Raw genomic sequence first — 24,741 nt, forward strand, 5'->3', positions numbered from 1 at the left:
TCCGGGTGTTAGAATGGCCAAGTCAAAGTCCAGACCTGAATCCAATCGAGAATCTATGGAACGAGCTGAAAACTGCTGTTCACAAATGCTCTCTATCCAACCTCACTCAGCTCGAGCTATTTGCAAAGGAAGAATGGGCAAGAATTTCAGTCTCTCGATGTTCAAACTGACAGACACATACCCCAAGCAACTTGCAGCTGTAATCGCAGCAAAAGGTGACTCTACAAAGTACAAAGCCTCATTAGCCAATGTTAAAATGACAAGATTTCTATATTTTTTTTTTGTAAGACAGATTGTGATATATTAACAAAACATATCACCAAATATTTAACACAAAAACCTGTTTTAACAATAAGTCCCTTTAGGATCACCATTCCTACCACTACTCTTACATTCCTCACTGCTTCTGTTTTCCTTTATTGACAGCACTTGCTTTACAAAACATTTCGCTGTGTACAGTACTCACTGCTAAGAAAAGAGCACTGTCAATCAAGGTAAAGAGAGCTGGTGAGGCATCGACAGGCAGCGGGAGGCATAGTTTAATAGTTTGACCAAGACAAGGGTAGCCTGAAAACCCAATTAAGGCGCTGCTCACATCAGCGGTATTTTCACGCAAAGCCGTATCCGGCACAATTGCGTTTCAGTTCCATTCATTTAGAATGGAATTGCTGCAAGATGCGGTCACATGTGGTTGTGTATGACGCACGCAACCACATGTGACCTGATCTTGCCGTGATTTCATTGGAAATGAATGGAACTGAAACGCATTTGTGCTGTATCCGTCTTTGCGGCAAAACACCGCTGATGTGAGCGGCGCCTAACATATTGTCTTAAAGATGATTTCAGCACATTGTAGGATCAGATTACTAAATGATAGATATGATTTTTATAAGGGCCAAGTGCACAAGATGGCTATGTGGTTAGTTTAAAATGTGTTTTGAGGCTTAAATGTGAAGCTAAATGGAAAGTGCTTAATCTAATCATGTCAGAGAGCAATGGAGTCCAACTCAAAGGGTGATTTCTTGAGTGCTCATTAGCATATGTAATGCATTATTGTTTTCTGGCCAACCCCTTTAACCTATGGTTTTCTATAATTCTGCTACAGAGAAGCTTTTTCATTTATGGGTCTAACGACATAATTTCTTAGTGCTAGTTTATTGCATCAATATTAAGTGAAGATACTATATGAAGTCAGTTATCAGGAAATACTAACCGTTTTTGGCTAAAAAAAAAGGTACCAAAACACACCAAGCCTATAAACTTTAAAGACACTTACACCGAATACCAAATTGTGCACGGAGTGTAAAATGCACTTCTAAAAGCATCTTAAACGTGTAGAGCACAAAGCTTTTATAGGCAAATACTTACCTTTTATGTAAAGCTATTTCTCTTGTACTATAAGGATTGAATTTGATCAGTGCTTCCTTTGGGACCCAGCTAATTTGCTCTGTCTTAACCTTTATCTGCAGTCATCTATCCTGTAGAGAAACTGCAACATCAGATGTACCGTTCTTTCTCATTAGGCCAAGTCCTCTAGAGATTTGAGAAATTAAAACATTTGTTATATCTATTTATGTTATTTTATTTATGTGGTTATTAACTTTCATCCTGTGCAAATAAATGGATATATTTATTATTGAACAGTGCATTTATCAGTACGGTAATGAAAGTTTAGCAAATATGATCATTTAAAGAAGCAGCCCAGAACTTCTTGCCTTTATACCGCAGCATAGACTAATGTTGAAAAATGATGTAAAAGCTCTTGTGCACATCTGTTCTTGTGTAATTCTGGGAATCTCATGTGCAGCCCTGCAGTCTATATTTTCAATGATTTATCCGACTTTCCAGAGGTAGAGTGTGCAGAGACCCATCACAATATACTTGCTTTACTATTATCAATGAGTATCAAATAATTTTTAGTGCTAATTTTGTTTCACACTTATCTTTCTTGCCTCCAGCTGATGTGTATAAATGTATCAATCACAAGTAGGGTAAAGAAATGGGAAATCTAAGACGATAATAGAATTAGCTCAAATTTCCTTGCTCTGCTACATTTTTTGAGCAGTTTCCAAGTGAATATCTATGAAATTTGGCTTCCACATAGTTTTCTGACTTCTGCTTGTGATTACTTTTGATTTCTTGCTGTCAGTTGGCTGTTTTTTTTCTCTTACAAGCAGAAGGCAGGTGATTGGATGGGGACATCCCCTATGCATATGCTGGACACAGGGAAGTTGTGTAACTGCAGCTAATCATTGTATAAACTCACTATGTCACTTCATTTCTGGCAGCAGAGATTTAATATTGAATTAATCTTTAAAAAAAAATCACAGAAATTCATGTTTGGTGAGGTTATATTGTGGTTAACAGTATCAATTGGAGTTAGCTCTAATTGTGTACCGCCCCGCGGGCTCGGCTGCGACCGCCGAGCCGCTCGGATCCGTGCTCGTACTGCGGGTGGTGGCTCGAGCCTCTCACGGACCCGGGGGTCACGTCGCTCTGCAAGGAAGTTGGCGCTACACGCGGGGACTTGGGTGAGGAGTTCCATGGCCGGGGCTGCGGTGGTTTGGTTTGGGATGTAAGTTCATGACGCCACCCATGGGTTGTGGGGATTGTAGACACCACCGAAGCGGTGAAGGTATGGGGGCTCCTGGGAGCAGTGTAATGGCGCAGCTAGGTGTTGACCCCTCCATGGGTAGGGGGTGTTGGTCCCGGGGCCCCGGTCGGCGAGGGCCGGGGTGCAGGGTGAAGTGTTGCTGTGCAGTGCGGTGCGCGGCCCGAAGGCACTGGTGTACTCACTATGACACAAGACACCGGAGCCTCTGGTAAACCAAACGGAGTGATGAACGGGGCCCGCAGCCGGCTGCAGCTTCTCCCAGAATAGGTTGGTGATTTCCACCTTTCTCCTGCACCTCTGTGTGTAAATGTTTGACTCCTATGCCTAGACACCGGTAGTCCGCTCCCCGACTTGTATATGCCGTAGGAGCCCATTTGCCCACAGACGCTGGCCCTTTGGGTCTCTATGCCTTGGCAGTGGCTTTACCCTGTATGGTTGGGCTTGTGTGGGATAGGTCCTTAAGTCCACTCCACAATCAGATGATTTGACTCGGCCCTGTCGGTTCAGGGCTTTGTACTGGGTCTGAGTACCCCTCCTGGTGCTCCGGTTTCCAATCGGTTCCCCGGTTCGGTACCGGCGGGCCACCGCCTGACCCCGGTCCCTACAGTTCCACCGGCTGTAATCCCAGCTCCTGCAGGCGGCCACCACTGTCTGCCTCCTTGCCAATGGCGACTGGGCTCTGACCCAGCCACCCGGTAGTCTCTTGGCAGGCCTGGACACAGGACTGCCCGTGAACTTGTCTGCTCTCTACCTCCTCCAGATTACTCTCCTAGTCAACTTGAACTTGACTCCGTGTTTTCCCGCCTCCAGGCCTGTGAACTCATCGGTGGGCGGAACCAACCGCCTAGCTCCACCCCCCTGGTGTGGACATCAAACCTGGAGGGTGGTGACAAGGTTTTTAGTTTGACTGATGTCACCTAATCGGGAGGGGGTGTGGTGTTGTGTGTGACTACCTGGGATGACCTGACTAGTCCAGGGCGTCACAATTGGCACTGGTTAATTCCTTAGATGATACTGCTATTCATGAATTAGATACAAGGAGCGAGAGGGGGTTTTCTGGGCAGTTTGTGTGAAGGTTTTATTAAGATTGTCAATTTTACAATATACTTCCATGCTGATCACATGTTCAAGCCCCCTGGGGAAAAGGGGGGAGGCTAAAAAGATATAAAAAAAACAGTATTTTTTTACATTTGAAAATTAAAAGAATCTAAAAGCTTAAATCACCCTCTGTTTTATATTTCAAAACCAAAACATTGCAAAATATGCATATTTGGTATTACTTTGTATGTGTATGTAAAGTCCTATCATTTGATATATGAAATTATTTATCACATAGGATCAATGCTATAATCAAACAGCCAACACAAAATGAATTATAAGCAAAGTCCCAATGTACCCACAAATGGTATTAATAAAAACTGCAGAATTTCTGCCATTGTTGCATGGGCTTTGTTTTTTTCCCCACTGAACTAGCAACTTGATTTTGCAGATAACTACAATAACAAATATGCTACTTTCATATGGTCTTTTAAGTATTTATATACAGTATATACATAAATGTACAGTGATGTGAAAAAGTGTTTTCCCTTTCCTGATTTTTTGTTCTTTTGTATATTTGTCACACTTAAATGTTTCAGATCACCAAACAAATTTAAATATTATACAAAGATAACACAAGTAAACCCAACATGTACTTTATAAATGAAGGTCTTTGTTATTACTGGAAAAAGAAATCCAAATTTACAGGGACCTCTGTGAAACAGTGATTGCCCCCTAAACCTACCCTTAGCATCAAGTACTGCAATCAAGCGTTTGAGATAACTGGCAATGAGTCTTTTGCTGCATTTTGTCATTTATAAACTGCATTACTTGTGTCATGTAAATAAATAAATCAGGAAGCGGGCAAACACTTTTTCACACCACTATACATATACACCACAAAACTAACGCAAAATGCATGTTAGGGGGTTTCCTCTATGCTCTACATCATCTCCTTCCAGGTAATCACTCTCAGCCACCCTGGTTCAAATGAATGCAGACTCCATATCACTGTTTTGATTTCATGCACTTGCACTTTATTATCTGTCACTGGGACCTAAACTCATGCAGTCTGCATATCACTGGCTGAATCTACTGTATGTTATGTGTGACGCCCTGGACTAGCCAGGTAGTCACAGGTAGACCCCCTGCACAAACACCAGCCCCTAATAAGGTGACAGTAGCCAACCTACAAACCATTGTCACCTCTCTGTGTTCAATGGTCAAACCAGGGGGCGGAGCCAGGTGGTAGGCCATGCCCACCTAGGAGTCCAGAGGGCCTGAGACAGGAAACACACAGTGAGTGCAGTTAGTTAGTCAGTTGAGTACAGTGAAGTGGAGTGGAGTTCAAGTTCAAGTGCAGCAGGCCTGTGGGTCAGTTCTGCAGCGACAACACTGACCGGCGCCGGGGTCGTAGCCCTGGTACTGTGGCAAGGAGGCAGACGGTGGTTGCCGCCTGCAGGAGCCGGGAAGATGGCTGGTGGAACCGTAAGGGACCGAGACAGGGTAGTGGCCCGCCGGTACAGAAACGGGAAGCCAACTGGAAACCGGAGCACCAGGAGGGGTACTCAGACCCAGAACAAGGTCCAGAAGCCACTGGACCACGTCAAATTCACTGATTAAGGTCTGTAACTTAGGTCCTTTCCCGTCCCTAGACCCGAAAGATGGCAACAGCCCACTGAGGGGGATAGAAAGCCACCGTACAGGCAGAGAGATCCCACGGGCCGGTGCTTGTGGGCAAACTGGTTGCCCGACACATATCAAGCCGGGGAGCGGACTATCGTTGCTGAAGCATAGGCAGTCAAGTTCTAACACAGAGGTGCAGGAGAAAGGTGGGAACCACCAACCTGAGAAAGTGGCAAAGCGCAGCCAGTTGCGGGCACAGACCCCTATCCTTTTTGGTTTACCAGAGACTCCGGTGTATCTGTCATAGTGAGTACAACAGTGCCCTCGGGTCGCGCACCACACCACACCATCTTGCTCGCACCTCACAAACATCAGGCCCCGGGACCATAACCCCCTGCCCACGGAGGGCTCAACACACCAGGCTGCATAACATCATCCCCAGGAGCCTAGTTAACGGCAGCGGTGGTGTCCACATTCACCACAACCCATGGGTGGCGTCATGAACTTACATCACTAAACGCTACGGCCTCGGCCGTGAACCTTCCCCACCGAAATCCCTACACGTAGCGCCTACTCCCCTTCAGAGCGACGTGACCCCCGGGTCCTGGAGCTCGAGCCACCCACCGACGAGCACGGATCCAAGCGGCACGGCAGCTGGCCGAGCACCGGGGCGGTACACATCGACTCTTCTGGGGTCACAAACAGGATTGAACCCATCCACTTACCGGTGGAAGTGCGCCTTGAAGCAGAAGTCAGCAGTGACCCGTTGAAAAATTTCAGAATCTGCCATCTTGTCACTATTCCTTGGCGCAAAGTTTCCCCGCCATACATTTAACCCTTGGATGACACATGTCAGCTTTGCGTAATATACTGGTACTTTATTCTATGCTGTAAATTTTTAACCCTTTAATGATACTTGTCAGCTCTGTGTAATGCACTTTACTTCTGCTACAATGGCTTAAACACCAGGCCATGGGAGCTCTGCACTCTCATGGCAGAAAGAGTCTGTGTGTATAGATCACTTCAGATGGGGTGTATGGCACTTAAGGGGGCTTTACACGGTAGCGATCTCTGTTACATCTCGTGGCTCTCCTCTTGCAAGGAATGAGGTGGTCCCCCATTCCTTGTCTGCCGCGAGCCTTCCTGCTCAGCAGCGCCAAAGGCCTGGGAGACTGCAGGAGTTTCCTCCTCCTAGATGCAGCAGAAGGATGACACCTAGTGGTTTACTCCTTGTAAGGAATGGAGTGGTCTCCCATCCCTTGCCTGCCACGTGTCCTCCTGCTCAGCATCGCAGAGGGTCGGAGTGGTTGCACAGTGTGCAAAGGATAGATGCTCAGGGAAGCAGCAAGACTTCCCTTAGCTCTGCACATTGTGAAACCGAAGATCCCGCCTTTATGACCCAGAGGCAGGAGGTTGAGCATGTGCCCCACGTGACGTCTTCTGATTCGCTCACTGGTATCACACGGCCAGATAACGAGGCTGGTGATGTGCTGAATCCTGACTGGCCGGGCCAGGACGTCACAGATCATGATTGGGTCACATCCGTCTCGCGCCCGCCCTTGGCTGGAGCTACATCTCCTTAAAAACCCCTCCTGCCATCATGGCGGCGCGCGACCGTCCTTCTATGTTTGGATGTCTGGCAGCGTGCTGCCACGCCACTGTACAGACATTGTATTTTGCAGGTCTCGCCCCTGCCTTGCTGCTCCGGCAGTATTCCGTTTAACAGGCTGTGTTCCTGTCCCAGGTGAGCTCCTTGAATCTCTGTCGGACTCACCTGGTTTCTGAAGCACACGTGCGTGGGCACCTCTGTGCTACCCTCATGCCATATTCCTGTGACTCCCGCTGGCACACGTGCGTAGGCACCTCTGTGCGTCCCCGTGCAACAGGTACACCGAGTTGTGAGCCCCGTGCCATACAACCCTCACGGGTTAGGGCGGACAGGTGTACGCAGATCGTCTGTGACATTCCAGACGATCGCTAGCAGCAACCCGCTCACTCTTCTTCCACCATAGCAGCGGTCCCTTACACCGCGCAGTGGACCTTGACCGGCGGAAGCTGTCCATATACCATCTTGGCACGCTTCCCCGGGTCCCCCTCGTAACATTACGGTCGCGCCAAAGGTCTGGCTATGGCAGAAGAGCAGCAGCAGTTGCTGCGTTATGTGCAGCAGTTGGAGTCACGATTGGCAGCTGTGGAGCGGTCTTCCCCCGATAAGGCTGCTCTAGCGACAATTGCCACCCAAGCGGCCACTCAGGCTGTGGAATTGAGCAGAAAGTCACCTCGCCTTGCGCTCCCAGAGCGCTTCAACGGGGACAGCTCCGAGTGCCGTGGTTTCATAAACCAGGTTACCACCTACTTGGAGATGTCCGCCACTCTTTATGCTACTGAGAAGGCGAAAGTAGCATTCGTCCAGTCCCTGCTCACAGAGAGAGCGCTAAAATGGTCCACGCCGTTGTGGGAGCGCGGAGATCGGGTGGTGAATCACCTTCCAGTTTATCTTGAGGCCATGAGAAAGGTGTTCCTCGGGCCTCAAGTCACCTACGACTCCGCGCTGCGACTCCTACGCCTTCGGCAAAAGTCCACTTCAGTCGGGGACTTTGCGGTGCAGTTCAGGACACTCGCCGCAGAGCTGGACTGGCCAGATAAAGTCCTTGTCCCTGTGTTCTGGGAGGGTCTGGCAGGGTTCGTCAAAGACGCGCTGGCCACGCGTGATGTGCCGACCACCTTAGAGGCCTTGATACGGCTTGCTTCTCGCATAGACATCCGCCACGCGGAGCGGAGACTCGAGGTCTCTTCGGCACCCACGTCTACCTGGCCTACAGAGCCTCTGACTCTCCTTCCCCACCAGACCAGTCTCCCAGCCAGTTCTGTTGATGACTCTGTGGAGCCCATGGAAGTCTCCAAGGTGGTCTCCTCTACCACAGGCTCTCGGCCGCCGGTCGTTTGCTTTGCCTGTGGGCAGAGGGGACATGTAGCTACCCGATGTTCAAAACCATCGGAAAAGAGACAAAGTCTGGTTTCCATCAGAGGAGGAACCCTAGACGCTGTCTCTCCTTCTAAATTAACCCTCAGCGCCCAGTTGCAGTTCGGCACCACTGTCTTCCCTGCCCTGGCTTGCTTAGACACTGGCGCTGACGGCAATTTCATTTCAGCCTCCCTGGCAACTAGGTACTCTGTTCCCCTGGTCCTGTTGCCTAAACCAATCAGTGTCCAGGTAGTCAACGGGTCCCTACTTGTCAAACCCATTACCCAGATCACCGTCCCTCTCAGGATGGATGTACCACCAGGCCACCATGAGCAGGTGTCCTTTCTGGTGCTTCCAGAAGGGACGGATGAGATCCTACTAGGACTCCCCTGGTTGAAACGGCATGCTCCGATACTCAACTGGACAACAGGGGAGATCTCGTCCTGGGCAGGGTCATGTAAAGAACACCTCGGGACCACCGGGTCACCCACTCCTCTAGACCTGGTGCCACCTGGCCAGACCCTCGTTCCCCCTAGGTTACGGAACGATGTACTTTCCTGGGACCATACCTCCAAGGTCGTGGGCCTCTTCAGGTCCAAAAGGACCAGAGTTCTAGAGGCCAGGCATGATAGGTGGCCGACGGCCGACTCCTCGTCCGACAACCCCGAAGTAGCGAGGTTGGTTAAAACAAAAATCGTTCAGGGCAAGAGGTACTTCCTCGTGGAGTGGGTCGGTCGTGGACCGAAGCATAGGACCTGGGAAATGGAGGATCATGTCCACGCTCCGGGTTTGGTAGCAGCCTTTGAGCACAGGCGGCGGGGGGGCCCTAGACGGGGGGGTAATGTTACATCTCGTGGCTCTCCTCTTGCAAGGAATGAGGTGGTCCCCCATTCCTTGTCTGCCGCGAGCCTTCCTGCTCAGCAGCGCCAAAGGCCTGGGAGACTGCAGGAGTTTCCTCCTCCTAGATGCAGCAGAAGGATGACACCTAGTGGTTTACTCCTTGTAAGGAATGGAGTGGTCTCCCATCCCTTGCCTGCCACGTGTCCTCCTGCTCAGCATCGCAGAGGGTCGGAGTGGTTGCACAGTGTGCAAAGGATAGATGCTCAGGGAAGCAGCAAGACTTACCTTAGCTCTGCACATTGTGAAACCGAAGATCCCGCCTTTATGACCCAGAGGCAGGAGGTTGAGCATGTGCCCCACGTGACGTCTTCTGATTCGCTCACTGGTATCACACGGCCAGATAACGAGGCTGGTGATGTGCTGAATCCTGACTGGCCGGGCCAGGACGTCACAGATCATGATTGGGTCATATCCGTCTCGCGCCCGCCCTTGGCTGGAGCTACATCTCCTTAAAAACCCCCTCCTGCCATCATGGCGGCGCGCGACCGTCCTTCTATGTTTGGATGTCTGGCAGCGTGCTGCCACGCCACTGTACAGACGTTGTATTTTGCAGGTCTCGCCCCTGCCTTGCTGCTCCGGCAGTATTCCGTTTAACAGGCTGTGTTCCTGTCCCAGGTGAGCTCCTTGAATCTCTGTCGGACTCACCTGGTTTCTGAAGCACACGTGCGTGGGCACCTCTGTGCTACCCTCGTGCCATATTCCTGTGACTCCCGCTGGCACATGTGCGTAGGCACCTCTGTGCGTCCCCGTGCAACAGGTACACCGAGTTGTGAGCCCCGTGCCATACAACCCTCACGGGTTAGGGCGGACAGGTGTACGCAGATCGTCTGTGACATTCCAGACGATCGCTAGCAGCAACCCGCTCACTCTTCTCCCACCATAGCAGCGGTCCCTTACACCGCACAGTGGACCTTGACCGGCGGAAGCTGTCCAAATACCATCTTGGCACGCTTCCCCGGGTCCCCCTCGTAACAGATATCGCTAGCAATTTCTAGCGATAGCGACCGTGTAAGAACCCGCCCCCGTCGCGCATGCGATTGTTTGTGATCGCTGCCGTAGCGAACATTATCGCTACGCAGCGTCACACATACTTACCTGGTCGGCAGCGTCGCTGTGACTGCCGAACAATCCCTCCTTCAAAGGGGAGGGACGTTCGGCATCACAGCGACGTCACCGCAACGTCACTAAGCGGCCGGCCAATCAAAGCAGAGGGGCGGAGATGAGCAGGACGTTAAATCCCGCCCACCTCCTTCCTTCCTCATTGGGGCCGGCGGCAGGTAAGGAGACGTTCCTCGCTCATGCGGTGTCACACATAGCGATGTGTGCTGCCGCATGAGCGATGAACCACAACGCTAAACAACCCTTACCGATTTTTGACTTTGGGACGACCTCTCCATGGTGAACGATTTTCACCATTTTTGAGGTCGCCTAAGGTCGCTGGTAAGTATTTCACGCTGCAATATCGTTAATGACGCCGGATGTGCGTCACTAACAACTTGACCCCGGCGACCAAACATTAACGATATCGTAGCGTGTAAAGCCCCCTTTACTGTTCTCTTCAGGGTGATATCAATCACCCCGCAGCCAGTCCCAGTTGTAAACGAAGTAGTGGAGCACTTGACACAGGAGTTGTTTTGGCCATCATAACTAGTGATGAGCGAGTACTAAAAAGCTCGGGTGCTCGAGGCTCGGGCCGAGCATCCCAAGATACTCGTGTACTCGGCCCGAGCACCGAGCCCAATGTTATCCTATGGGAGACCCGAGTATTTTTATGAAATGACCCCCGGCAGCATGTAGAAACCCTAAAAATGTCACAAAAGTCTCAGAAGAGTGCTCAAATGACATGGCAACAGCATGGGGAAGACCCCTTGAAGCATTTATCACTCAAAAGTCACAGCTGTGAACAATTTTGTCCGAGTTTTACGCCATTTTTACGGACTCACCAGAAAACCTTCCAAAATGACACCAAAATGAATTTTCATGGCGGAAATGTTAAGGGCACATACCCAATAGTGAGATAGAGCTGGTGTATGTTACTTTTTGAGATTAATACATGAAAGATTTTACATAAAACATTGTGTGGCACTCCGATGTCCAAAACACACGTTTTGTGCTTTTTACTAGCGATGTCGGTCATTTTTTTTTTTCATTCTTTCTCCCTCAGTCCGTCGGTCAGTCTCTCTGTCTGTCTGTCGGTCTCTCTCTGTCATGTCTGTCCCCCTCTCACAGTTTGTCGGTCATTCTCCCCCCTCTCTCTTACTTACCGCTCCCCGATCACTGCCGCGGCGCTGCACAGCTGTTCACTAAACTCCGGCGGCTTTTCCTCTTTTGAAAAAGCCGGCTGCTCATTAAACAATCTCGTATTCCCTGCTTTCCTGCTTTTCGGCGCCTATGATTGGTTGCAGTGAGACACGCCCCCACGCTGAGTGACAGGTGTCTCACTGCACCCAAACACAGCAGCCGGTGTGTGTGTGTATACTGTGCAGTGAAATAAATAATTAAATAATTTAAAAAAATGGCGTGCGGTCCCCCCAATTTTAATGCCAGCCAGATAAAGCCATACGGCTGAAGGCTGGTATTCTCAGGATGGGGAGCTCCACGTTATGGGGAGCCCCCCAGCCTAACAATATCAGTCAGCAGCCGCCCAGAATTGCCGCATACATTAGATGCGACAGTTGTGGGACTGTACCCGGCTCTTCCCGATTTACCCTAGTGCGTTGGCAAATCGGGGTAATAAGGAGTTAATGGCAGCCCATAGCTGCCACTAAATCCTAGATTAATCATGCCAGGCGTCTCCCCGAGATTCCTTCCATGATTAATCTGTAAATTACAGTTAAAAAACACACACACACACGAAAAATCCTTTATTAGAAATAAAAAACACTGACAAAGTCCCTCATCACCAATTTATTAACCCCGACAAACCCTCCATGTCCGGCGTAATCCACAGACCTCCAGCGTCGCGTCCAGCTGTGCTGCATGAAGGTGACAGGAGCTGCAGAATACACCGCCGCTCCGGTCAGCTTCACACAGCAACTGAGGTGAGTGTAGCGATCAGCTAAGCTGTCACTGAGGTTACCTGGATGCAGCGGTGGCCGCGGGTAACCTCAGTGACAGCTCAGCTGTTCGCGCTACTCACCGCCGCTCCGGTCAGCTCCATGCAGCAACTGAGGTGAGTATAGCGATCAGCTGAGCTGTCACTGAGGTTACCTGGATCCAGCGGTGGATGCAGCGGTGGCCGCGGGTAACCTCAGTGACAGCTCAGCTGATCGCGCTACTCACCGCCGCTCCGGTCAGCTCCATGCAGCAACTGAGGTGCGTATAGCGATCAGCTGCTGTCACTGAGGTTAATCGCGGCACCGCTGGATCCAGCGGTGGCCGTGAGTTACCTGACTGACAGCAGCTGATCGCGCTACTCACCTCAGTTGCTGTGTGAAGCTGACAGAAGCGGCGGTGTATTCTGCAGCTCCTGTCACCTGAATGTAGCAGAGCTGGACGCGACGCTGGAGGACTGTGGAGTACGCTGGACATGGAGGGTTTGTCGGGGTTAATAAATTGGTGATGAGGGACTTTGTTATTGTTTTTTATTTCTAATAAAGGATTTTTTCGGGTGTGTGTTTTTTAACTGTAATTTACAGATTAATCATGGAAGGAATCTCGGGGAGACGCCTGATATGATTAATCTAGGATTTAGTGGCAGCTATGGGCTGCCATTAACTCCTTATTACCCTGATTTGCCAACGCACTAGGGTAAATCGGGAAGAGCCGGGTACAGTCCCAGAACTGTCGCATCTAATGTATGCGGCAATTCTGGGCGGCTGCTGACTGATATTGTTAGGGTGGGGGGCTCCCCATAACGTGGGGCTCCCCATCCTGAGAATACCAGCCTTCAACTATATGGCTTTATCTGGCTGGTATTAAAATTGGGGGGACCGCACGCTGTTTTTTTTAATTAATTATTTATTTATTTTACTGCACAGTATAGACACGCCCACCGGCTGCTGTGATTGGGTGCAGTGAGAAACCTGTCACTCAGCGTGGGGGCGTGTCTCACTGCAACCAATCATAGGCGCCTGTGGGCGTGGAAAGCAGGGAATATGAGATGGCTGTGTGCAGAGCACAGCGCGCCCGCCGGTATAAAGGCTCGGTCACGCTGTGCAGGCCGGCCAATCACTGCAATTCCACAACTAACAGGGCTGTGGCATTGCAGTGGTCTGCCAGCCAATCCCTACATGAGGGCTGGCTCTCAAAAGAGCGCCAACATGCAAAGATGAAGACCACGAGTACAGCACGCGTATCGCGAAATTACTCGGTACCCGCCGAGTAGCCCGAGTACAGTGATACTCGTGCGAGTACCGAGTAGTAACAAGCATACTCGCTCATCACTAATCATAACTTGAACAGTTTATTTTCCTTCTCACCATTATGACAGACATGGCCTCAAGCCTACAGTTCTGCTTCTGTTATTCTCTGGGGTACTCCACTTGGTCTATCCTACACCTCCTACACTTGTACTTTAGGTTATTCCATAATTGATGATGCATATTTAGTATTTTTTGAGAGTACCTGGATTAGCTATGAGGAATTTCCTTTCTATTACATTTCCCCTATATTTTTTCCTTTTTTTAGTTTTAACTTCATGGAATAAATAAATGTAATTGCTATTGTTAGTTTTGGTGCCAATTGCTCTTTGTAGGATTTTATTGCTATTTTCTTGGGAACCATTACAAATTTTCTGGCCAACTTATATTTTGTATATATATAAACTGTTTAGAAACTTTATTTTCATCCTCAAAAAATATTTTCAGATTCTATGTTAGGATATTGCTATTTACATACTTCTATGTATGTGTATATATATATATATATATATATATATATATATATATATATATATACACACACATACATACAAGTATGTAAATAGCAATATCCTAACATAGAAGCTGAAAATATTTTTTGAGGATGAAAATAAAGTTTCTAAGCAGTTTTTTTTAAACGTGGTGTTCAAAAGACCCTCAATAAGTAACTTTTGTATATGTAGCGAGCTGAGTTATGACACTGTATCTATTTAGTAACTTTGGTTTTGCTCCTGTATCTATGTAGTAAGATTGGTTATATTCCCATATGTACGGTATATACTAAGTTTAGTTATAATACTGTGTCTAAGCAGCAAGCTTGGTTCTGGTGTCTTATCTATACAGTAAGCTTGACGGACAAAATAAGAAAACCACCTTGGAGTTTAGGACCTTTCATTATACAATAGATAGCCTTTATTTGCACAAACTTTAATATCCCTTCAAATTTATGTGACTAATCAGAGCCCCGAACCCATATTTAATTGCATGATTTGACTATACAAATGTGATAATTCTACTGTATTTTTCGGAGTATAAGACGCACCTGACGATAAGACGCACCCTGGTTTTAGAGGAGGAAAATAGGAAAATAAAATTTTAACCAAAAAATATGGTCATGACACACTGTTATGGGTTGAGGATCTGCTGCTGACACTGTTATGGGGGTAATGTCCCCAAATACTCTACTAAGGTACCCCATTCTGGTAAGGATCCTCATGCCTTGTATATGATCCTGCTCATATACCCCCATCCTGCTCATAATATACCCCCCATCCATCCTGCTCATAATATACCCCCATCCATCCTGCTCATAATATACCCCCCATCCATCCTGCTCATAATATACCCCCCATCCATCCTGCTCATAATATACCCCCCATCCATCCTGCTCATAATATAACCCCCATCCATCCTGCTCATGATATACCCCCCATCCATCCTGCTCATGATATACCCCCCATCCATCCTGCTCATGATATACCCCCCATCCATCCTGCTCATGATATACCCCCCATCCATCCTGCTCATGATATACCCCCCATTCCATCCTGCTCATGATATACCCCCATCCATCCTGCTCATGATATACCCCCATCCATCCTGCTCATGAAATACCCCCATCCATCCTGCTCATGATATACCCTCATCCATCCTGCTCATGAAAAACTCCCATCCATCCTGCTCATGAAATACCCCCATCCTGGTAAATGGCGTGTATCCTGTGGCACAGAAAAAAAAAATAAACGTTTATACTCACCTTTCCTCACTCCCTGAAGCACCGATCTCTGTCTCAGCTGCAGCGCCGCTGTGTGGAGCCGTCACCATGTGTGAAGCCGTCACCGTTGTCTGCAGCATCGTGAATCGATGTCTTCCTGTCGTGCCGGTCAGCTGAGCTGGTGGACACTAGCGGCGCGCACAGAGATGACGTCATCGCTGTGCGCGCCGCTAGTGTCCAGATCAGCTGACCGGCACAGACTGGAAGACATCGCGCGATGCTGCAGGGGGACGGCTCCACACGCGGTGACTGGTGAGTGTACTGATTCACTGCTCCCCGTGCTGATAATGATGCACGGGAGGCAGTGAATACAGCCGCACATGATCACTCCAGGCTGTAGTTGCCAGGGGTGATCACGTCCGGCTGTTAATTATGCGCGCACCCAGCCGCCCATCACCCCGCCCACCTGTCAGTGCCGGTTTCGCTGAGAGATGATGGGCGGGAGGATGGGCGTGCATATGTAATGAGCGGGCCCACGTGGTCACGGCAGGCGCTGCTGCAGCCTGCTCGTGCCCCCGATGGCCCGCTCCACCGCAGCACCCACATTCCCGGCCGCAGCCCTATAGTCAGACCATAAGACGCACCCCCCACTTTCCCCCAACATTTGGGGGGAAAAAAGTGCGTCTTATGGTCTGAAAAATATGGTATATATTTTATTGCAATTTTATATTTTAAGACCTTTTTACAAGAAAACAAAAGGCAGCTCATGGATAAGATGTACATCTTTCCAGAAACGCTGCAGTTTGCAATTGAAAATAGCCAATCCAGGTTAGTTAATTTAACATTTTCACAGTTATACTGCCATTATACTGTAGCTCATGGGATAGTCTTTCATAATGTCCTTACTCCAGTTCTTTGTTAGAATTTCTGACACATTCTCAAAAGAGATTAAGTATTTGCATGGGCTTGCTTGGCCTGGGCCCTTTGGTATTTGCGGTCTAATAATCTGCAGTCTTATTATTCAGATATCTGCCAAGCAGAGAACCCAGAATAATCTGAATGCGTTGCCTAGCAACCAGCCCAGGTGTACAGACAGTTGTCCGCCAGGATTTCTGACGTGCGCGTGTAGAAATTGGCATCTGATAAAGACCATTTGGTTTGATTATTCTCTATCTTCTGCTGTTTTTCTTTGTAATAAAGAAACTCATTTTGACCTACAGCTTTACTGGCTAGGTTTAGCATATTACTTACAAGACTTTGCTAAACATTAAATACTAGAGTATATTACACAGTTTCCATATTGCTCATGTAAATATTTTACTCCATATCACTTTTTATTAGAGTTGTGAAGACTCGAATAGCCGGAACCAGTACATCGGCCACATCGGTAATCTGTGGTCACTGGACACGGACCCTGAAAACCGCCTCTTAGTTGTTGGTATTCCCGGCTCTTTCTTTGATTAGTAAGCCTGGGGCGCCATATCATGTGCATAACGCCACAAAGATGACGTTGCACCAGGACAGTTAATCAAAATGGAGCTAGAGATGTGTTCATGTAAGAGGCCAGTCTCAGGGCTGAATGTGGTTGATGGACTGGGTTCTGCAAATCGATTTGTACCATCTCTGCTTTGTATGATTTTCTTTATAAACTGTGATGTCACAAGTCAGAGTAGTCAGAGAGCAAATAATGAAAAATATCAACTTTTAATGATATTAATGGTGACTAAAGGGGTTGTCTGCTACTGGGACAACTCCTTCTGACTCTACTTGTTCCCAGCAGTTAAAATAAAAGATCCTGTACTTGCCTCCCATTCTGGTATAGTTCCAGCGCTGTCGGTAATCGTGGTTCGGGACTCACATCATTGTGGCGTCACGGGAGTCTCACGTCCAATCACTGCCGATTTCTCTCACCATGCCTTTGGACCAAATGAGCAATCAACAGAAAGTGAGTGGCACTCCCTGTTGATTAACTCATTTGGTCTGAAGGCAGTGATTGGAATGGGACTCATGTGACATTGTGACCGCAATTAATGACAGTGCTGGAATGGCACCAGAGTGGGAGGTGAGTACAGGATATTTTATTTTAACTGGAGGAAACAAGCAGAATCATAAGAAATTGTCCTATCAGTGGACAACCCCTTTAAAAGGAAGTTAAGTTTGTTTTCTCTTTCTTTGATGAGTCCTGACTCCATATTTGATTTCTATAGGATGGGATTAAGGTTTCAACAGAACAACAGTTAAGTGGGCTTTACACGCTACGATTTTGCTACAGCGATCTCGTTGGGGTCACGGATTTTGTGACGCACATCCGGCCGCTGTAGCGATCTCAAAGTATGTGACCCCAAGGAGCGATTTAGGATCATTGCAAAAACATTCAAAATCGCTCCTCGTTGACATGGGGGTCCGCTCCCAATTATCGATACTATCGCTTTCCCGTTGATGTTCCTCATTCCTGCAGCAGTGCACATCGCTGTGTGTGACCCCCGTAGGAACGAGGAACATCTCCTACCTGCCGCCGGCCATAATGCGGAAGGAAGGAGGTGGGCGGGATGTTCATCCCGCTCATCTCCGCCCCTCCGCTTTCATTGGGCGGCTGCTCAGTGACGTTGCTGTGACGCCAAACGGACCGCCCCCTTAAAAAGGAGGCGGTGCGCCGGTCACAGCGACGTCGCTATGCAGGTAAGTATGTGTGACGCGGGAGCGCGATTTTGTGCGCGACGGGCAGCGATATGCCCGTTTCGCACAAACAATGGGGGCGGGTCGCATGCTAGCGATATCGGAACAAATATCGCAGCGTGTAAAGCCACCCTTAAAGAGAATCTGTATGAAAAACATCATTGATATCTTTATTTCTGAAAGAAAATAGACATTCCATCATGTAATTCTTATCTCTGAACTCACTTCCACTTCAAGCAGTAAGCCAGCCAACAATCCATGCTGGAAGGCCAACCCTCCAGAAATTCCTGGACAGTCTGTAAAAATAGGACACTTTTTTGCCCTGTCCATAGAAAAAATTAAAGGTTACGGTGATTTTTTTTGAAGTTGAAGAAACTCAGATTATTTTGATTGTAATTCTCATCATTTTACATTTTAGATCAAATGCCAATAATATCTTTATATCAGAATTTTTGACTACCAACATAAACTTATGTGATTCAGATGTTGTCAAGTATGTGTGGCAACAACCAGGTGAGGGGTACAAAGACAAATAAATATATCCATCCTACAGTCAAGCATGGTGGAGGAGTGTCATGGTTTGAAGCTGCGTGAGTGCTGTTGGCTGTCAGGAGATACAATTCATTAAACTAACTATCAATGCCAACATATATTGTGACATACTAAAACAGAGCATGAGTTCCTCCCTTTGTACTCCATTATGATAATGACCCAAAATACATTTCCAACATGACGACTGCCTTGCTAAAGAAAGTGAGTGTAAAGGTGCTGGACTCTCCAAGTATGTTTTCAGACCTAAACCCTATTTATCATCTGTGGGGCTTTCTCCAATGGAAGGTGGAGGAGCGCAAGGTCTCTAACATCCACCAGCTCTGTAATGTTGTCATGGAGGATAGAAGAGGATCCAGTGGCTCCTGGGAAGCTCTAGTGTGAACTGGATACCCAAGAGAGTTAAGGCAGCACTTGAAAACAATAGTGGCTACACAAAATAGTCACACTTAGGGCACAATTTGACCATTTTCACTTAGGAGTGTACTCCCTTTTCTTGCCATTGGTTTTGACATTAATGGCTGTGTGTTAAGTTATTTTAAGGGCACCAAATTTAGACTGTTAGACAGCTGTACACTGACTACTTTACAATGTATCAAAGTGTCACATATTCAGTTGTGTCTCATGAAAAGATATAATACAATATTTACAAACTGTGAGCGCTGTACTCACTTTTGTATTATAATCTAATATATAAAGCTGAGTGTATGTGTGTGTATGTGTGTGTGTGTGTGTATGTCCGTTAAAGGAATCTGCACTGTCGCATTTACAATCACAAAATTTTGCACAGACACCTCATGTGACTCAGGGAACATCATAGACTATGTTTTGATGGGAAAATTTAACCCCACGCTTTACAGTTACTCTCCAAAAAACCTGCCTCCATTAAAGTGAATGGAGTTGCGAGCTACAGGTTATTAATAGCAGATGGTTGCGATAGGAACAAAATAAATCGTTAATATAAGAAGCTTATGTGTGAGATAATAAGATGTTGGTGGGGAGACGGATAGAGAGAGACAGAATGAGACAGATAGACATAGGCACAGAGAGAGTAAGAGGCAGACAGGGAAAGACACAGACACAGACAGAGACAGAGATAGAGAAACAGAGACGGGCATGAAAAGAGAGAGAGAGACAGGGAAAGAGAGAGAGAAACAGTCAGAGACAGACAGAGGCAGACAGACACAGACAAAAGACACAGGCAGACAGGGAAAGAGACAGGCAGACAGGGAAAGAGACAGACGGGGGAATAGAGACAGATGGGGAAAGACAGATAGAGACAAAGAGAGAAACGGGGAAACAGACAGAGACAGACGAGGAAAGAGACAGAGACAGGGAAAGAGACAGAAACAGGGAAAGAGGCAAAGACAGATGGGGAAAGAGACAGAGACAGGTGGGAAAAAGACAGACGGGAAGAGAGACAGACGGGAAGAGAGACAGATGATGAAAGAGACAGACGGGGAAAGAGACAGACGGGGAAAGAAACAGACGGGGAAAGAAACAGACGGGGAAAGAGACAGATGGGGAAAGAGACAGACGGGGAAAGAGACAGACGGGGAAAGAGACAGATGGGGAAAGAGACAGACGGCGAAAGAGACAGATGGGGAAAGAGACAGACCTGGAATGAGACAGATCTGGAATGAAATAGATGGGGAAAGAGACAGACCTGGAATAAAACAGATGGGGAAAGAGATAGACAGGGAAAGAGACAGGCAGACAGACACAGTCAGACAGAGATAGAGACAGACAGACAGACACAGAAACCGAGAGAGGCAGACAGAGAGACTGATACAGAGACAGACAGAGAGATAGACAGACAGAAATAGAGAGAGATAGACACAGAGAGATAGACACAGACAGACATGGATAGAAACAGAGACACACATGGATAGAGACAGACACACAGACAGAGACAAACAAGGAAAGAGACAAACACACAGAAACAGATAGAGAAAGAGACAGACAGCGAGACAGACACACAGAGACAGACACAGATAGACACAGACAGAGAGACAGACAGAGAGACAGACAGACAGAGACAGACAGAGACAGACAGAGACAGACAGAGACAGACAGAGATAGACAGAGATTAGGAGAGAGACAACTACTATCTGAGAATCTGGAGCATTATATTTGTTGGTTCCATTAAACTCTCAAAATGGCCAAAAAAAGGAGAACTTTCATGTGAAACTCGACAGTCTATTTTTGTCCTTAGAAATGAAGGATATTCTATGAGAGAAATTGCCAAGAAACTGAAGGTTTCCTACAATGGTGTGTACTACTCCCTTCAGAGGACAGCACAAACAGGCTCTAACCAGAGTAGAAAGAGAAGTGGGAGGCCCTGCTGCACAATTGAGCAACAAGATAAGTACATTAGAGTCTCTAGTTTGAGAAATCGACGCCTCACAGGTCCTCAACTGGCAGCTTCATTAAATAGTACCCGCAAAACGCCAGTGTTAACGTCTACAGTGGAGAGGCGACTCCGGAATGCTGGCCTTCAGTGCAGAGTCACAAAGAAAAAGCCATATCTGAGACTGACTAATAAAAAGAAAAGATTAATATGGGCAAAAGAACACAGACATTGGACAGAGGAAGATTGGAAAAAGTGTTATGGACAGACGAATCAAAGTTTGAGGTGTTTGGATCACACAGAAGAACATTTGTGAGACGCAGAACACCTGGAAAGATCCTGGAAGAGTGCCTGACGTCATGTGTCAAGCATAGTGGAGGTAATGTGATGGTCTGGGATTGCTTTGGCTCTGGTAAAGTGGGAGATTTGTACAAAGTAAAAAGATTTTGAATAAGGAAGGCTACCACTCCATTTTGCAACGCCAGACCCTGTGGACAGCGCTTGATTAAAGCCAATTTCATCCTACAAGAGGACAATGACCCAAAGCACACCTCCAAATTATGCATGAACTATTTAGGGAAGAATCAGGCAGCTGGTATTCTACCTGTAATGGAGTGGCCAGCCCAGTCACCAGATCTCAACCCTATTGAGCTGTTGTGGGAGCAGTTTGACCGTATGGTATGCCAAAAGTGCCCATCAAGCCAATCCAACTTGTGGGAGGGGCTTCTGGAAGCATGGGGGGAAATATCTCCAGATTACCTCAACAAATTAACAGCTAGAATGCCAAAGGTCTGCAAAGCTGTCATTGCTGCAAAGGGAGCATTCTTTGACGAAAGCAAAGAGTGAAGGAGAAAATTGTTATTTCAAGTAAAAATCATTATTTCTAACCTAGTCAATCTCTGGACTATTCATTATGCTATTATTCTATATTATCTCAATAAATTAGAATATCATCAAAAATTAATTTATTTCAGTAATTCAATACAGAATGCATGTATTATATAGAGTCGTTACAAATAGAGTGATCTATTTCAAGTGTTTATTCCTGTTAATGTTAATGATTATGGCTTACAGCCAATGAATACCCAAAAGTCATTATCTCAGAAAATTAGAATAATTACCACAAAACACCTGCAAAACCTTCCTAAGCATTTAAAATAATCCCTTAGTCTGGTTCAGTATGCTACACAATCATGGGGAAGACTGCTGATTTGACAGATGTGTAGAAGGCAGTCATTAACACACTCCACAAGGAGGGTATGCCAGAAAAGGTCATTGCTAAAGAAGCTGGCTGTTCACAGAGTGCTGTATCCAAGCATATTAATGAAAGTTGAGTGGAAGGAAAAAAGTGTGGTAGAAAAAAATGCACAAGCGACTGGGATAACTGCAGCCTTGATAGGATTGTTAAGAAAAGGCTATTCAAAAATTTGGGGAAGATTCACAAGGAGTGAACTGCTGATGGAGTCAGTGCTTCAAGAGACACCACACACAGATGTATTAGGGACATGGGCTACAACTGTAGCATTCCAATAGACAACGCTAGAAGCGTCTTACCTGGGCCAAAGATAAAAACAACTGGACTGTTGCTCAGTGGTCGAAGCTGTTGTTTTCAGATACAGTGGAACTTTGGTTAACGAGAACAATCCATTCTGGGAGTGTGCTTGTTAACCAAGTTACTCGTTCAGCAAAGCAAGATTTCCCATAGGAAATCATTGCAATGCAGACAATTCGTTCCACAACTTGTTAAATGTCCCATCCTGGTGCCCTATTGTGCCATTCCACACACGTACAAACATGTACAAACACATACAAACACGCACAAACACGCACAAACACACACACGCACAAACACAGATTATGCTCACCTTACCTTCCGTTCCCTTGCCGGTCTCCTGGAACTTGCAGTTCACTCGTACAAGACGTGTATTGGGTAACCAAGGCGACCGATGGAGGACCTTCCCCTGTCAGCGGCTTTTCAAAGGCAGTGCTCTGGCCAATCATAGGCAAGCGGCTCCTGCCTTTGACGTCAGCGCGCTGGGAGCTAAAGGTCCGGCATCGGTCGCCTTGGTTACCCGAAACATGCAAGTTCCAGGAAACCGGCGATGGAACGGAAGGTAAGGTGAGCATCATATGTGTGCGTGAGTGTGTCATGTGGACTGCAAGAGCGGGTTAGAGCGTGGTGGATGTACGGAACCGGAAGTGTGTGTGGTGAGTATTTTGCTCGTACAGCAAGGCTTTCTCGCAAACCGAGTTACAAATTTACAGAAAGCCTTGCTCGTTAGCCGAAATACTCGCTAACTGAGTTACTCGTTAAGCAAGGTTCCACTGTAAAAGTAAATTTTGCATTTCATTTGGAAATCAAGGTCCCAGAGTCTGGAGGAAAAGTGGAAAGGCTCAAAATCCAAGCTGCTTGAGGTCTAGTGAGAAGTTCCACAGTAAATGATAGTTTGGGGAGCCATGTCAGCTGCTGGTATAGGTTAACTGTGTTTTATCAAGACCAAAGTCAGCGCAGCCATCTACCAGGAGATTTTAGAGCTCTTCATGCTTCCCTCTGCCAACAAGCTTTTTGGAGATGGAAATTTTCTTTTCCAGCAGGACTTGGCACCTGTCCACACTGGTAAAAGTACCAATACCTGGTTTAATAAAAACAATATCACTGTGCTTGATTAGCCAGCATCTATGGGGTATTATCAAGAGGAAGATAAGAGACACCAGACCCAACAATGCAGACAAGCTGAAGGCTGCTATCAAAGCAACCTGGACTTCCATAACACTTCAGCAGTGCCACAGGCTGATCACCTCCATGCCACACCGCATTGATGCAGTTATTCATGCAAAAGGAGCCCTGGCCAAGTATTGAGTGCATTTACTGTACTTTTCAGTAGACCAACATTTCTGAGTTTAAAATCATTTTTTCAGTTGGTCTTATATAATATTCTAATTTTCTGAGATAATGACTTTTGGGTCTTCATTGGCTGTAAGCCATAATCATCAACACTAACAGCAATAAACACTTGAAATAGATCACTCTGTGTGTAATGACTCTATATAATATATGCGTATCTCTTTTAAATTGAATTACTGAAATAAATTAACTTTTTGCTGATATTCTAATTTATTGAGATGCACTTGTATATAAGCTATTGTAAAACTGAAGGGTAGACATATAAAGAGAAATCCCAATCACTTAATACCCATGACTTGTGCCTCGAGCGTTAAGCTCTCTTGGCTGTGATTGATCCTTGTCACTCATCAGGGAATGAGCTCAAGCTGTCATTGTTGAGATATTGTCTGTGGCAGTCTGTCTTGAGGCTTGTTTTTTTTTGATGTGGTGTTGATACAGAAGGAGGAATTGTGGGCGTTATTTTCTTCCCATGTGGGTTAATCGCACATTACATGATCTTTTTTAAGACCTGTAGGTAGGTTTATGTGGAACAAGGTTAATTAAATTAAAAACTTCTAAGTCCAAAATGAATTAGTTGAAACATGTTAAACATTTTTCTATTTTGCACAGTAACATATGAAATTAGAAGTTATATGTCATAGAAAAAAATAAATATGTACTTTTGTATCCTAGGTCCAAAAATGAGTGGCGTTGAATGTGTTGAAGGAATGGCTGCCGGACTATATGAAGAACTCTTTGCAGTTATTGTCTCACTCATTAACAGGTACATGGGGGCATTTATTTAGAGTTTGTATTTTTCCTATGGTACAACAGTCCTTTTTCTGATCTTCCAAGTTCCTCATTAAAGGGGTTGTCTAGTCTAAAATGACAAGTCTGTAGTTGCTCTAATTGTCTCTTTATGTGACTGGAGACTTCTGAAATCTCACTGCACACTGTCAGGATTCTCCAGTGTCAACACAGGGAATGTTACATGACAGCAAGTATGCGATATACATACTTCCAGGCAGAAGTCGACTGTTTCCAGCGTTCTCAATGAAAGTGTA

At 46.7% G+C, this 24,741-nt stretch overlaps 1 protein-coding gene across 1 annotated transcript in view; it reads left to right on the forward strand.

The window, feature by feature from the left end:
- Positions 1-24,741, forward strand: part of MYO18B (myosin XVIIIB) — a 1,019,172-nt gene that overhangs the window by 381,769 nt on the left and 612,662 nt on the right. The window contains exon 15 of the mRNA XM_075320057.1: positions 24,371-24,461. Within this exon, the coding sequence (XP_075176172.1) occupies positions 24,371-24,461 (91 nt within the window). The remainder of the gene's footprint in view (positions 1-24,370; positions 24,462-24,741) is intronic.

This window comes from Anomaloglossus baeobatrachus, chromosome 1 (genome assembly GCF_048569485.1).
Source record: "Anomaloglossus baeobatrachus isolate aAnoBae1 chromosome 1, aAnoBae1.hap1, whole genome shotgun sequence".
NCBI lineage: Eukaryota > Metazoa > Chordata > Amphibia > Anura > Aromobatidae > Anomaloglossus > Anomaloglossus baeobatrachus.